Consider the following 17049-nt stretch of genomic DNA (forward strand, 5'->3'; position numbering starts at 1 on the left):
GGATTACTAACATGTCCAGATCGGATATTATTGTTCTGAAGGATCATGAGATAAACTACTTAGTTCAGGATCGAGATCAAGCTATGAAGTTTCAAAGGATGGCCCGATACTGCTTCAATCTGCTGGTCAACGCAGGAAGTGCATGGTCATCTCATCATCTGACAGTGGAAAGGACGTCCGAGACTTAAGACACGAAGACTGAGACAAAGCTACAGCCAAGGGGGAGTTTGTTGGTGCACTTGTGTCTGTACTTTGTCTGTATTTTGTAATGTATAAAACGATGTCTTTTGTCTGTTATGTTTACGTCTTTTGTATTTGTTTAAGTGTTGGAATGTATGTTTGACCAAGTCAACCATCCTCCTGGTTTGACTTGGCCAAACAGTCAACACCATGTGTTTAATATGCATGCTTCGAAGGATGTCATCGAAGGATGGATTGTATCCTTCGATGACCTCGAAAGATGATCTTTCGTTGGATACTTATGGACCTCGAAGGATATATCATCCTTCGAGGTACATATGGATCCTTCGATATCTTTCGATGGACATTCTGGTCGATAGATGATCCTTCGACCAGAAATCCTTATCCTTCGTGCATGTTAACTGATGTGGGTATATATATCCCATGTAGGGGTAGTTGCACGGTACCCCTGACCGCGGAAGGGATCTCCCTTCCCAGTTCACCACCCGACAAGGATCCCTGGCGGCAAATACCCATAGCCATCAAAGAGGGGTAAGAAACATGTTTCGAACCCGAGACCTCGAGTGTCCTCGGTCCGGCTTTAAAGCGGGTGTCGGTGGCCACCTAAGTGGCACTAATGGGAATTGAACTTGGGTCTCCATTGGAGAACCCAAGTCACTCCACCACTAGGCCACTTGTGGTGGTTATATATCCCATGTAGGTTTCACTTCACAGTAAGTTCTTTGTAAGTGTTCAAGTTCATATTGAGAGCATTTTGTGAGTGAACCCAAGGTCTTGTAAGAGAGCATTTCAGTTTGGTCAAGGGCTGTAACCGTGTCCACTGAAATACAAGAGAAAACTTTGATATATTGCTTGTCTACTCTTTCTCTTTGTAATCTTTGCTTTCATCTAAACTACGGTTTGCACTCTAGCTTGGATTCCGCACTTGCTAGTGTGTTAAACATAACAAGGAATAGGTTTAACCTCAACCTCCGAGGGACCTACAGGTGGTGGTAGCTGGTGGTCGGCAGGAGGTTGATGGTGTTGGCTGGGAGGGGCTAAGAAGTTAGAGAGAGGAGAGAGAGAGTGTATGGGTTATATAAATATCTTTCCACACAAAATTACCAAAATACCCTCATGTGAGGGGCACATGACCAGGTTTTCACGGTGGAAATGGACGCCGTTTGAGGCGGGGAGCAAAATGATGATAGGTTACATAGATCAAGGAGTAAAATGGCTATTTTTAAAAGATTGGGGAAAACCGTTAAAACGACCAAACCACAGGGAGCAAAACGGAAGTTTACTCTAAAATTTATGAGGATATATATATAATATGATTCAATGTTAATCGTATATAATAATATATGCAATCAATGTGATTTATCAATGGTAACAATTACCATATAATTTTCAACATATTACCAGATAATTTTCTACGTATGTAGAATGATTCAGACCAAGATGAAAGGATGATAGCCCGTCTCGCCATTCTCTGGATACAATTACCTGATGTGTTAAGCTATTATATATAGTTTTGAATTTATAACGCAACAAATGGTCCAGAGGTTGTACCCTTTCATACTTGGTTTTGGCAAGTGCAAATTTTCCTTCTTTAAATAGCCTGTTAAGCTTGTTACATCTAATGTTTCGAAAACCCATACAAAATGTTATATTGTTTGTTTTTAAATTATATTATATTATTCTTTTAGTTGAATTTTCAACTAATAAAATTCATAAACATATTATAAACAACGTTTTTTAGGAAATTTTATATATTTTGTTTTTTTTTTCTTTTATTAAGACTCATCGATTGATGTCAAACTTAGTACTCTGATCATTGTGATGAAATCCTTACACGACAAATGATAAGTTGATTAAGTTGGATTTAAATCATAACCCCAATGCTTTTCCCATTTTTATATAAAAGTAGTTATCTTTTACCTAAAAAAATGTTTAAATTTACATATGTATGTTAAGGTTTGAGGCAATTTCAAAACATAAATAGTTGGGAGAAATAAAAATTTAAGAAAAAAAAAAAAACAAAAGTACATAAACAACACTTTGAACCTCTAAAGTATCCTCTTTCATTTCTCCACCACAAATTTTTAGTTCGGTTTCATAAGTATCACAACTTTGCCTCCATATGTATTCAAAGTTTTCATGTAAAGCTAATTCCTTTTAATTCATAATGAGATCTTTGTATAAGAATGTTTTCGAAACCCATACGCCTAAGAAGACACACCATGGTGGATGAATAGCCAAAGGAGACTATTGCCCATAACTTTTTTGGATCACATCAATTATTTAATTAGCTGACAAACGTGTAAATGAAATTCTTTTAACCCTATGCATTGTGATGTTTTTATAATATATACATTAATTACACCAAATGACCTTTTGCTGAACTTTTGATAACATATAAGCTAATTAAGCAACCCGCCATTTTTATATTTCGTATTGAAGTCACTTTATCCTTGTAAAAAGGTCTGTTTGTTTTGTATCCATGCAAGAACTATAGTTTCTTTGCAATTAAATGCCAATAACTATTGTTAAAAACAATACAGCAAAACTTCAAAGTTTCCATGTAGGACTCAAAAGCCAACAAATTAAACTAACAATCATATTGCATCCATCTTACATTCAACAACAAATAAGAAAATAAAATAAGCCCTATGATCATATCATTTAATCAATAAACAAAATGAAGTTGATTCTCAGTTCCATTCCATGTTATGTATGTATGTATATGTATATATATATATATATGTGTGTGTGTGTGTGTGTTATACCAACTAATTCCCGCACACATACAAAGTAACATTTGGGATATGAGCAAACACAATCGAAAAGGGAGCAACACTTATGGGCTCTGAAGAATACACATTCACAGGCTCGAATTGTGGTATCTCGCCATTTGAATTCACTCCTAGTTCTTTACCATTAAGCATCATCACCTGACTGTGTAGATCCCCGTCTTTAACGGTTAAATGGTATTCTTCTCGTGTGTTTGTTCCACTAATCTTGGAATGGCGCGGTTTGTTTGATTTATGATGATGATAATGAACACGCGATTTTAGTTTATGTAAACTCCAAGCGCTATCGAGAGACAAGCTTACATCAACTCTACTTTTGTTGTCTAGATTGATCAATAGTAGTGTTATTCCCTCCTGCAATAGATATTAGAAGCTTCGTGAGAAATGACTTTATTACCCTTTCGAGTTTCGTTGCAATTTTCATAGATAAATGAGACAGATCAAGTTGGGCTAACCCGTCAACATTTTTTGCAGGGGTGACAGGTCGTGTTCGTAGGTTGGCGGGTTCAACCTGACCCGAACCTGAAAATTTTAGACAAACCTGAACACGACCCGTTCAACATGAATTTTTTATCTTTTAATTTTTTCCGCAAATTAGTATCTTAATATTAAAATTTACTACAAAATATACAATTGCATATAATACGATTACATTTAAATTATAAAATTTTATGTCAAAATCATTTTTTAAGTTATAATTACGGCATAAAGTACACACCCAATTTAATTTATGGCATAAAACGTATTGTAAAAAAAAATATACTAAAATATAAAAGGGTTAAACAGGTCAACCCGCCAACCCGACTGTGTTGACCCGAACCCGACCCGTTAGCTAAACAGGTTCGTGGGTTCAACCTAAAAATGACCCGAACCTGTTTAGACTAAACCCAAACCCGCGAATTTCGTGTTATGTTCGTGTCGTGTTTCACGTCATGTCAGAAATTCAAACCCCTAATTTTTTGTTTTAAAAATAAGAATAGAAAAACTACAGTATTCATATACTATAGAAAGCTTACAGATTCTTTGGCGCTATACGGTCGTATTTTCTTTGTAACGTTAAAGTTTACAGAAAGAACTTTTTGAGCCATCAAACGATGCCAAAGCTGAGCGCTGAAAAGAAAGAACAAAATCCCATCATAATATATAACTTTGACCTCAAAAGTCAAAGCATAATGCAAAAATAAGTTATATAAACTTGTAGTAATCTGGATTTGGCTAAAAATTTGTAGTATTAAGCAAACCATAGTTTCCTCCAATCAACTTCTGCATGCAATACGTTTTCGTGTCATAAACAGATGATATTCCGAGCTAATCCAAGTACCTATACCAAACAACATCCCATGATGGTTATCCTTTTGTAATAAAAGTGCAGCTTGCTTAAAAAATGATCGCCCGATCTTTCATTTTAGAAATCATATGTTATATCGTCATCCTTTATGGACCATCATTGTCATCCTAAAAATCACCGGCAACCCATAATTTCACATTGGCCCCTGCAACATAGTACCCTTATTTTAGAAATCATCTGTGTTGTTGCAACCATACCTTTGAGTCGTAATTTATAAATTATTCAACATTAACACGTCACCTTAGAGTGCACCATCGTCCCTTGTAAAGAGACAATTATTGTTAACAAATATAGACTGCATGCCAACAGTGCTGAATGCAGTTGATCAAGCTGACTTTCCTGAGTCAACAAATGTAAAAAAGAGTAAAAATATGTAAATGAAGTACTATATGAACCTATATAAATCCACCAAGAAAGCAATAGAATGGGAAAGAAAAGACTAATAACCCGATTCACTCACACCTAATTAACCCAAAAAATAAAGAACACCATATCAATATTGATTCAGTTTAAAAACGATATGTTTGTACTTTTGGTAAAAAAAAATTATGTTACTTATCGTAAACGAACTGTACGCATGAACTTATTATGGCTAATTGAATTTAAAGATTAAAATAAAACGAAGCATTGTACTATAAATGTAACAAATACGGGTTCCATTCCACACAAATACGGGTTCGGTTCCCAGCCACTGCGTTTGGCCTACTACGAACTTAGCCCCTGCTACCTCCTCGATCATTAGGACAATGGTAGAGGGTTGGTTAGCGTATCCGGTAATACATGTTTTCCACACTTGAATTTCAATAGAGTAATTTATAATTTGGAATTTGCAAGCAAAACGCGCCTTGGATTAGTTCAAATTGAAAAAGGTGAAGCAAATGAAGTTACTTAGAAAGTCAATAAACTATTTGAATTTGCTACAAATAAGATCATTGTCACTTTAACTACATGTAGATTACTATAAAAGGAGTACATAAGGAAACAACATATATAATTGTAAACCATGAATCCAACTCTGAATAAAAGACTAATGGTTAAAAAACTAACGGATGATAATTCGATTGTTCCTCTTAATCGGCTTGGTTTTTGTAAGGGATGTATATGTTCTAAAGTAAAAAGTGCTTATCAAATGTGTAGGATCATAAACCTGTAGAAAGTCGTCTAAAGAATTAGAAAACGACCATGGCTTGATGAAAATCAAATTTTTTCTTTCTTTGTTTTTTTTTTGTTAAAACTGAAGAAGGGAAGTATTCATTTATTTCATGTTGATCAAAGCTTGCAAATATTTGAAACAGTTTAATAACCAATACACGGTTATCTAGAAAAATAATTTAATCGTAAAAGATAAACTGAAACTTGACTAATGCTCTTACTGAATTTATGATAATCATGAAAATCTATTTATTTGTCAACTAATCATCAACAAATTGTATGAAAAAAGTATCTAGATGGTTTTATGCGATAAAGATAGACTTCAGACAACTTTCATACGCTACGACCCACTCTATCCTAACCATATTTTCATTAGTTTATGTTTAGACACTCATTTGTATGTGCATATTAAAATGTAAAAAACATAGTTGTACCTCAAGCATATGAAATACAAACATAAGCATATGAAACACAAACATAAGATGATTTTCTTAGCGCATACAGAAGTCAAGTATAACAACTTTGCTAGAATAGCTAATGATTTTGACACATTAATTACAGCATTTAAGGATCCAATAACTAACTCGCCATGCTTTGTTTCTCATCGAGCATAAAAAATCAAGCACAAAAGCTCCCTTCGAGTAAACAAATAATAATTGGCAAGCAAAAAAGAGTAAAATTAATAAGCACCGAAGGTTTGAAGAATTACCTCAATATAAGCATCTTCAAGTTACGCCTTCGCTTCCCGTTCTCACAAGTCAATGGCCCATACAGACTAATGCTATGCTGAGCCAAAAAACGATCTATTATAATTAATGTCGTTTCATATATTTGTTGAAAGCACTGAAGGTAGGAATAATTACCTCTATATAAGCATCTTCAAGTCACGCCTTCGCTTCCCGTTCTCACAATTCAATGGCCCTAATGCTTCGCCAAAACACGACCTATTATAGTGTTGTTTCATATATTTGTTGAACTGCCATAAAAATTAAAAAAAGGGTGTCTTAAGTCCTCCAGTCACATGAAAAATGCAACAATGAGTTTCTAATGCACAACTTAAATAAGTCCAATCCATTTAATTAAAAGTTGATTAATGATTATTTACCCTTAAATAATAAATAAACTGGAGTATATTTGGTGGCTTCGTCTGAAGTGATCTGAGCCTAATTGTGCCTCCACTTCTACAGAATAACAAAAAAGAGAGAAATGGATAAAAAATAAAAATAAAATCAAACTAAATAATTAATAAAGTTTACATTTCTTGTGTGTCCCAAAATTCGGCATTTAAATCAGCCAAACCAAATGCTAGAAGCGACTCCTCACAAGCTAATAACTACAAACCCATTCTCCCTTTGGAGCTTTGTCTCTCCAACATATAAAACTAACTTCAATAAAGTGTAAAATACTTAATGCTTACTTGACACGTTCAAACGGTTTTCGTTTCAGCTAGCTAGCTAAACGAACATGTTTCTCCTTAGACGCGAAATTCAGTATCTACAATGAGTGGTTTATACTTCGGAGAAATGACAAATTTGACCCATAAAAAAACAGATCAACTTGGGTTGGACAGGATAAGTAATGGGTAAACAATCAACACATGTTCTCTTTTTGGAAAAAAATGGACCAGGTATCGTTCATCCAGTTTTATATATATACACCATTATATATTATATAAAATGTACAAAGAGTAAACTGTTAAAAGTTAAAATAAATAAACAAAACAATTTAGAAGATTAAGAATTTGAATACACATTGTACAACTTTCAGTCCATTTAACCTTTAATAATTTAGAATCCTATTCGAAGTACAACCCAAAGTAACCCTTTTACATATAAATGTGTAAAAACTTGCTGCTTTTGGGTTTATCATTATTTTTAGTACATGATTTATTTTTTAATTTTAAAAGAATTTGGAAATATTAAGTTCTAGCAGGTCAAGACATCCCGCCCAGTTTCGACCCAATTAAAATTACACATTTCAACCATTTACCCAACCTGATAATTTAGTCACGCTCAGTGATTTATGTGAAATCTCCTTAATTAAAAAAAATGTACAACGTCTACTTAATCTTCAAATTCGTTCTCAACCTGTTAAGGGTGGTTAATAAAGCAATAGCATCTTACTTCTTAAAAAAAGGGCACAAAAATATGTATAAGAACTGAATGCAACACCAAAAGAAAAAAAAAAATTACCTACCCAAGTTCCACTGATAACCAAAGGAGTAGAAAAACTTGGATAGAAAACAGAGGAATGGAATTGGTTTCCATTTGAAGTGAGATCATGAATGCACTCCGTAGAAGTTAATAGCCACGCTTTCACATATTCCTCACTTCCCCTTTCAAGTCCAAGCACACATGGTTAACGACTCCTGAATGTGCCTGATAACCGAGTAAGGCGTTGAAAAAAAAACCATACAAAGATCCAAATTAGAGAAATGTGCAATTGTAGTTTCATCAACATAAAGCAACAACAAACTTAAATCACAAACCATTCAATGATTTTAATCTGAAGAACAACCTCTGATCATCTCCGTAGTCGGGGTCACAGTAGAACCCTAGCCGCCGCAAAACTAACGATATCTCCGTTGTCAGGTAGGTTCGTAGCGGAACCCGAACGTTGAAATTACAGCATCAACTTCAATGGTAACAACACATTAGCAATGATCACTTCATTGCTCCACAAAAAACGTAGCCGAATTCAAATACCATAATGTTACCTTTAGATGCTCCCCAAACCTCCTTCCATAAAATGTTTTGGACATTATACTTGATTTTAATAAATTAGTCAAAATTTAACAATTTATATCATAACCATAAGATTAGGAATACAACTGAATAAAAACGGATTATTGAAAAACTCTAAAATCTTATCATAACCCTTTTTGGCATATTACCCTAACCACCCGACCAGCCTATTCTTTTAACTCTAGCACAAATGATCATATATACTTAACCATAACTACCATTGTGTCTTGAAGAATAACCATCAGAGGCTCCATAAGCTTCACCACCACTTCCCTGAGAAAAATTGAGCAAAAAAATGCATACGATTAGATAAAACACTTGGCATGTAGTTGATTAAGAGATGCATCAAACGTAAGCATGAAAGTTGAAACAGATGCAACAAAATTATTTCAAATTGCAGGATCATAGATGTTGGCATTCATATCTACATAGTAGAAATGATGCATGTAACTATATGATAGATGTATCTAACTTCATAAATATTACCTAAATTTATGTGAATTTGCTTTTGTAATATCACCTCTCTTAACTACAATAACATGATTAAATAACTCGATAATTGAGCAACACACAATGAACAATTACGCAAACCCGTAACAAACTGAATGTGTATTACCTTCTATTAGATTCTTGATAGCAAGATACCAATATCGAAGAACCCTAAATTCCAATCGGTTGTTGTTCTAATCATCTCCTGAAAAACAAAAGATCAATTAACACTACTCGAATGATATAAATCTCTAAATGCACTATAATCGACCTTTTGATTTTCCATAATATACAAACAAAATCTATGAAATCAAAATTTGAACAATAGATAATTAACGGAATCGTACCTTGGTGTGGACGACATTTACCAGATCTTCAATAAAACAAATCCAAGATCGAGATACCCTAGGTTATACCGATATATCAAAACAGTAAAACAATAACCGCCGATTTGAACAACAAACCATTATCTGAAGGAAAGAAATGGCGAAGATGATAGATGGAGAGATTGCAAAGATGGGGGCGTGTTAGGGTTTGGTAAGGAAGCTGGCAAATAAAACCCTTATTTCGCATAAAGATTGAAGAACTGGTGTCACGCCGGTACATGAGGAGTGTGTTTCTGGCCGCCATTGAGTGTGAGTTCAACACAGAGGTCATAAATTGAAGATGATGAAGGGATGACGAAGTGAAGATGGAGAATCGCCTTGATTAGGAGAGGAACAACTTGTGCGGCCGATCTAGGGTTTCTTCAACTATGTTTCTTTAAGGTTGTGAAAGAAGCGGAGAAAAAAGGAAATATAAAGGATCCATTATCCATATTCCGACCCGAATTAATCCGGATCCCGCGTCCAAAGAAAAGTGGACGGGATTTTCCTGCCAAAAAGCAAAATTTAGAGGCCTCCTAGCTTGACACATCAGCAAAATTTAACACATTTATTATATATAATAGATTACTATTTGTTTGTAATACGACCACATTACATCAACCATCTAATTCGATTAAACAAAAATGTCTTCAAATCACCGGATTAGATCATGAACTCATATTAGAGGACAAAAAAAAAGCACAACAGGACCATATGAATAATATCATTTCCACTTTTGCTTCAATGCACTTACATGATAGGGTGATTTGGGATTTTGAAAAAATCTTTGTTTTTTTATCTCTTTTACAAAATAAGATGTTGACCAAATTTGAAACAGATGTTGACCAAAAGTCAATAAGATATTGACAATAGTCAAACAAATGTTGAGCTTAAACAGATGTTTGGTTTAAGGCCAAACATCTGTTTATGGCCAAACATCTGTTTAAGTCCAAATATCTGATATAGAAGGAGAACATCTGTTTAAGGCAAAACATTTTTTTAAGGTCAAACATGTGTTTAAGGTCAAACAACTGTTTAAGTCTAAACATCTGATATAAAAGACAAACATCTGTTAAAGGCCAAACAACTGTTTAAGCCTTAACAGATGTTTAACTTGTTAAGATCTACTGTCTTCTCACACAGTTTTCCTCTTCAAAACACTGTTGAACCTAACATGGAAAGTTATTTAAAAACACTGTCTTCAAATCACCGTTTTAACCAAACAGCGGTTTCAAACCACAGTTTTAACCCAACAGTGGTTTTAAACCACCATTTTAACCAAACAGCGGTTTCAACAACAGTTTTCTGAACAGTAGTTCCAAACATCTGTGGACATCAATCTGTTGACCAAAGTCAGCGGTTTCAACAACAGTTTATCTCACTCCCGTAAAATTTCTAGTCAGGACAGATAATAAAAATTTTACTTATTTTCTGAAAACAAAAATTTCAGGAGATAACAAACAAGGTCGTCTTGTCAGATGGCAAATGTGGTTTTCAAGATATTCTTTCGACATCGAGCATCTTGAAGGGTCCAAAAACGTGCTAGCTGATTGCTTGACACGAGATTTTCAAAATACGTAAACAAATACGTATTTCAAATAAATTTTTTCTAAAAATAGAAACTTTTCATGCCTATTTAAGGAGCACATACCCTTCAAACTAAAGGCATCACCAATCACTTTCACAAACAGAAAAACTTATTTTTTGAAAAAATGGAGAATTTAAAGGCTTTACGCCTAAGAGAAAAAATTCTTTTGATAGAACTAAAAGCTATTCGAGATCAGATAGCTCTCTATGACGAAAGTCTAGAAACAACTGCTAATTCAGAGCAGGAATCCGCAAGGAAACAATCTGAATCTATTCCCCCTCAAACGGCAAAGGGTAAAGAAATATCAAGTCCGTTCACTCCTGTTGCTTTGGAAAAAAGCAAAAATAGAGTAAATGAAGAACTAAAATCTTCATCTAGCCCAGAAGCAAACGGCTCTGGTAAAGGCACATCAAATCCGTTGATGGCTGACAGTTTGCCAAAAACTGAAAAGGTCTCTCTCAGACCAAGTTACTCCCAAGTCACACAAAAACCAGAAAATCCTAAAAATACCAGATTTTATGTCATTTTTGATGGTGACCATAGAGGAATTTATGAAGATTGGGCCATAGTCAAAAATTATGTTGAAAAAACTGACTATCCATTCAAAAAATTTGGGTCGTTATTACAAGCCCAACAAGAAGCCACCCGATATTCAGCAACATGCGGGAAAAAAGAAATACCTTTAAAGGTGCAAACCCCAGAACTAGTTTCTCTAGCATTCTCCGCTGGATTAGCAAAGTTCATCTACCCTTCTCCCAATTTACTTGAAATAAGTAATTTATCCGAAGGAATGAAGAAAGCCATCAAGAATTTTCGAAAGAAAATTGCTGCTGCAAGAGATGCAAACATCTTCATCAAGTGTACTTCTACACTCCCTGACTGGTACCAAGGAAAAACCTTTCCAAGCTACCATCATTTAGAAATTGGCATAGCCAAAGCAAGAACGGTCAATCCTTCAAGGGTGATAAAAGAAGACTATGAAGACTATGAAAAATGGTTACATATCAGGACCAAAGGATTTTTACAAATCCTAGAAAACCTACAGAAAATTAAAGTAGGAAGCTTTAACAAAGTAAATTATTGCAGCACTAACTGCATAATTACTAGCTATAGTGGAACTCCTCTACCACTACATGAAAAAGAAGCTTTAGAAAGGATGGAGCAACGCATCATCTTCAATAAAGTAGAAGCAGGCCCAGCCACTAAAGAACAACTTTGTCAAAGGTTGCAACGCACCTTTGAGAACCATCAGTGCGAATACTGCAAAGCATCTTCTTCAGAAGAAAACAAAAACCCCACTGAAAAAGACAGCTACTTTTCAGATGAGGACACTCGAGAACTGGACCCAACACATGGGTACATCGATTGAAAAAACGTCATCCATGACGATTGATTAAGGGCTATAATGGTCTTTTGTAAAATTCACTTCTATTATATAAAGAAGTTGAATTCCTTTAGTTTAGACATCGAATCCAATCCCCATCCCCTTCTCTCGTATCATTTTCCTTTTCCAACTTTTCCTTTGTAAACTAGTATGAGTGTTAGTGAGTAATCTCCTTGCTAAAGGAGAATATTATGTAAATATCAAGAAGTTCTTCCTTAGGGAAGAACAGTTATGAATAAATATCAGTTTCCTTTTTATCCCTTTGTTCATCTTTAAAGATTTTTGCAAAACCTGGAGCCCTGGAGCCATAAAAAGTACCGTTTAGGCAGGAGGCCGTGTAGGGAAGAATTGGTTGGGTTGGTCACTTGGAAAAATCAACTTAAAGATTTACCTAGTCGAAAAAAGAGGAAGGGTATGGTTTATTCTAACTGTTAAATTACTTCGAAATATTTATATTAATATCTCCTTAAGCATTTTTATAAACAACTGTTTTTACAAACAAACACAAACAAAATCGATTAACCAATATCGAAATCAAATGATTTATACTATCAAACGAGTGATTCTTGAAATAAAAAATTTAGTCAATTAAAGACTACAAAAATGGATATAAAATTGCTATTTCCAAATCAATTCATCGACAAATTAACTCAAATTTGTCAATTCAAATTTGTCATCTATCGATTGGTATGGAATCTTTGGACAATTATGAACGATAGTTTGTTCGAACAAAAAAGTCAACATATGATGACTATGTTAGTAATCAAGAAATTACTACAACTATTTGCTAGTAACCAAAAAATTACTACGACTATTGGTGTAGTAAAATTAAAAATTGCTAGAACCATTCCGCTACTGGTATCAGAGCCTTGTTGCTCTTTTTTAAAAAATAAGGTGTTATTTCTAAAAAATTAATGAAAAATAACAGTTTATTTAAAAACGATTCAATGAGTCTGAAGAAATAACTAAAGTTATAAACTTTAGTGAAAACGAAAAAGGTTTTGTATCAGATTACATGATTAATTCTGATCAACTAACAAAAATTAGCAAGCTTAAATTCAAGCTTGACGCAAAACAAGTTTTTAATCAACCAAAAACTTTACAAAGTTTAGTTTCTAGAGCCTTTTCTAGAAAAAATAAAATGTTTTATTGTTTTAACACTGAAGAACTTTCAGTTGACATAAACAATACCTCGGGTGAAGTTTATTTGCCACTCTTAACAAAGGGTGAAATAGCAAAAAAGCTTTTACATATTAAACCAGAGTTGAGAAAGTCTCTCAATATGGTACATATAGGAGCTGTTAAAATCCTCCTAAAAGCACAGTTTAGAGATGGAATTAATTTTCCTATAAAAATGGCCCTTGTTGATAACAGAATTATGAATAGGCAAGACGCTCTTCTTGGAGCAATTCAAGGAAATTTAGCTTATGGTAAATTTATGTTTACTGTCTATCCTAAATTTGCTTTACATCGAGATTCAAAAGATTTCGACAAAACTTTAAGTTTTATACATCAGTGTGAAAGAACTGATCTTATGGAACCGGGTAATAAAGTATTTACGATTAATTATTTAGTCTCATATGCTTTAACAAATAGCACTCATTCAATTGAGTACAAAGAAAAAGAAAGCATAGCAATTGAGGATATATTCTCAGATATTGGAATTGTTGAAGGCAGTAAATTCGCTGAGCCATCACAATTACAAGAAAACTGGGCAATTGATATTGCACGAAATAAACATGTTTTAGTATCAAAACCTAGACACAGTTATGCTGGAAGCTCTTTACAAATAAGAGAATCAAGTAACACTGAACAATTAACCAAACAGCGGTTTCAACAACAGTTTATCTCACTCCTGTAAAATTTCTAGTCAGGACAGATAATAAAAATTTTACTTATTTTCTGAAAACAAAAATTTCAGGAGATAACAAACAAGGTCGTCTTGTCAGATGGCAAATGTGGTTTTCAAGATATTCTTTCGACATCGAGCATCTTGAAGGGTCCAAAAACGTGCTAGCTGACTGCTTGACACGAGATTTTCAAAATACGTAAACAAATACGTATTTCAAATAAATTTTTTCTAAAAATAGAAACTTTTCATGCCTATTTAAGGAGCACATACCCTTCAAACTAAAGGCATCACCAATCACTTTCACAAACAGAAAAACTTATTTTTTGAAAAAATGGAGAATTTAAAGGCTTTACGCCTAAAAGAAAGAACACCATATCAATATTGATTCAGTTTAAAAACGATATGTTTGTACTTTTGGTAAAAAAAATTATGTTACTTATCGTAAACGAACTGTACGCATGAACTTATTATGGCTAATTGAATTTAAAGATTAAAATAAAACGAAGCATTGTACTATAAATGTAACAAATACGGGTTCCATTCCACACAAATACGGGTTCGGTTCCCAGCCACTGCGTTTGGCCTACTACGAACTTAGCCCCTGCTACCTCCTCGATCATTAGGACAATGGTAGAGGGTTGGTTAGCGTATCCGGTAATACATGTTTTCCACACTTGAATTTCAATAGAGTAATTTATAATTTGGAATTTGCAAGCAAAACGCGCCTTGGATTAGTTCAAATTGAAAAAGGTGAAGCAAATGAAGTTACTTAGAAAGTCAATAAACTATTTGAATTTGCTACAAATAAGATCATTGTCACTTTAACTACATGTAGATTACTATAAAAGGAGTACATAAGGAAACAACATATATAATTGTAAACCATGAATCCAACTCTGAATAAAAGACTAATGGTTAAAAAACTAACGGATGATAATTCGATTGTTCCTCTTAATCGGCTTGGTTTTTGTAAGGGATGTATATGTTCTAAAGTAAAAAGTGCTTATCAAATGTTAGGATCATAAACCTGTAGAAAGTCGTCTAAAGAATTAGAAAACGACCATGGCTTGATGAAAATCAAATTTTTTCTTTCTTTCTTTGTTTTTTTTTTTTTTTTGTTAAAACTGAAGAAGGGAAGTATTCATTTATTTCATGTTGATCAACGCTTGCAAATATTTGAAACAATTTAATAACCAATACACGGTTATCTAGAAAAATAATTTAATCGTAAAAGATAAACTGAAACTTGACTAATGCTCTTACTGAATTTATGATAATCATGAAAATCTATTTATTTGTCAACTAATCATCAACAAATTGTATGAAAAAAGTATCTAGATGGTTTTATGCGATAAAGATAGACTTCAGACAACTTTCATACGCTACGACCCACTCTATCCTAACCATATTTTCATTAGTTTATGTTTAGACACTCATTTGTATGTGCATATTAAAATGTAAAAAACATAGTTGTACCTCAAGCATATGAAATACAAACATAAGCATATGAAACACAAACATAAGATGATTTTCTTAGCGCATACAGAAGTCAAGTATAACAACTTTGCTAGAATAGCTAATGATTTTGACACATTAATTACAGCATTTAAGGATCCAATAACTAACTCGCCATGCTTTGTTTCTCATCGAGCATAAAAAATCAAGCACAATAGCTCCCTTCGAGTAAACAAATAATAATTGGCAAGCAAAAAAGAGTAAAATTAATAAGCACCGAAGGTTGGAAGAATTACCTCAACATAAGCATCTTCAAGTTACGCCTTCGCTTCCCGTTCTCACAAGTCAATGGCCCATACAGACTAATGCTATGCTGAGCCAAAAAACGATCTATTATAATTAATGTCGTTTCATATATTTGTTGAAAGCACTGAAGGTAGGAATAATTACCTCTATATAAGCATCTTCAAGTCACGCCTTCGCTTCCCGTTCTCACAATTCAATGGCCCTAATGCTTCGCCAAAACACGACCTATTATAGTGTTGTTTCATATATTTGTTGAACTGCCATAAAAATTAAAAAAAGGGTGTCTTAAGTCCTCCAGTCACATGAAAAATGCAACAATGGGTTTCTAATGCACAACTTAAATAAGTCCAATCCATTTAATTAAAAGTTGATTAATGATTATTTACCCTTAAATAATAAATAAACTGGAGTATATTTGGTGGCTTCGTCTGAAGTGATCTGAGCCTAATTGTGCCTCCACTTCTACAGAATAACAAAAAAGAGAGAAATGGATAAAAAATAAAAATAAAATCAAACTAAATAATTAATAAAGTTTACATTTCTTGTGTGTCCCAAAATTCGGCATTTAAATCAGCCAAACCAAATGCTAGAAGCGACTCCTCACAAGCTAATAACTACAAACCCATTCTCCCTTTGGGGCTTTGTCTCTCCAACATATAAAACTAACTTCAATAAAGTGTAAAATACTAAATGCTTACTTGACACGTTCAAACGGTTTTCGTTTCAGCTAGCTAGCTAAACGAACATGTTTCTCCTTAGACGTGAAATTCAGCATCTACAATGAGTGGTTTATACTTCGGAGAAATGACAAATTTGACCGATAAAAAAACAGATCAACTTGGGTTGGACAGGATAAGTAATGGGTAAACAATCAACACATGTTCTCTTTTTGGAAAAAAATGGACCAGGTATCGTTCATCCAGTTTTATATATATACACCATTATATATTATATAAAATGTACAAAGAGTAAACTGTTAAAAGTTAAAATAAATAAACAAAACAATTTAGAAGATTAAGAATTTGAATACACATTGTACAACTTTGAGTCCATTTAACCTTTAATAATTTAGAATCCTATTCGAAGTACAACCCAAAGTAACCCTTTTACATATAAATGTGTAAAAACTTGCTGCTTTTGGGTTTATCATTATTTTTAGTACATGATTTATTTTTTAATTTTAAAAGAATTTGGAAATATTAAGTTCTAGCAGGTCAAGACATCCCGCCCAGTTTCGACCCAATTAAAATTACACATTTCAACCATTTACCCAACCTGATAATTTAGTCACGCTCAGTGATTTATGTGAAATCTCCTTAATTAAAAAAAATGTACAACGTCTACTTAATCTTCAAATTCGTTCTCAACCTGTT

The 17049-nt window shown here is 33.7% G+C and overlaps 1 protein-coding gene and 1 pseudogene across 1 annotated transcript; one reads left to right on the forward strand and one right to left on the reverse strand.

Annotated features, from left to right (window-relative positions):
• Positions 1 to 2972: 2972 nt before the first annotated feature.
• LOC110925179 lies at positions 2973 to 9090 on the reverse strand (annotated as a pseudogene).
• Positions 9091 to 13417: 4327 nt separating this feature from the next.
• On the forward strand, positions 13418 to 13924 carry LOC110925180. Its single transcript, XM_022169149.1, has one exon. It carries the CDS (start codon positions 13418 to 13420, stop codon positions 13922 to 13924), a length of 507 nt encoding a protein of 168 aa, XP_022024841.1.
• Positions 13925 to 17049: the final 3125 nt, after the last annotated feature.

The sequence above is a fragment of the Helianthus annuus genome, chromosome 17, assembly GCF_002127325.2.
Source record: "Helianthus annuus cultivar XRQ/B chromosome 17, HanXRQr2.0-SUNRISE, whole genome shotgun sequence".
Classification (NCBI taxonomy): domain Eukaryota; kingdom Viridiplantae; phylum Streptophyta; class Magnoliopsida; order Asterales; family Asteraceae; genus Helianthus; species Helianthus annuus.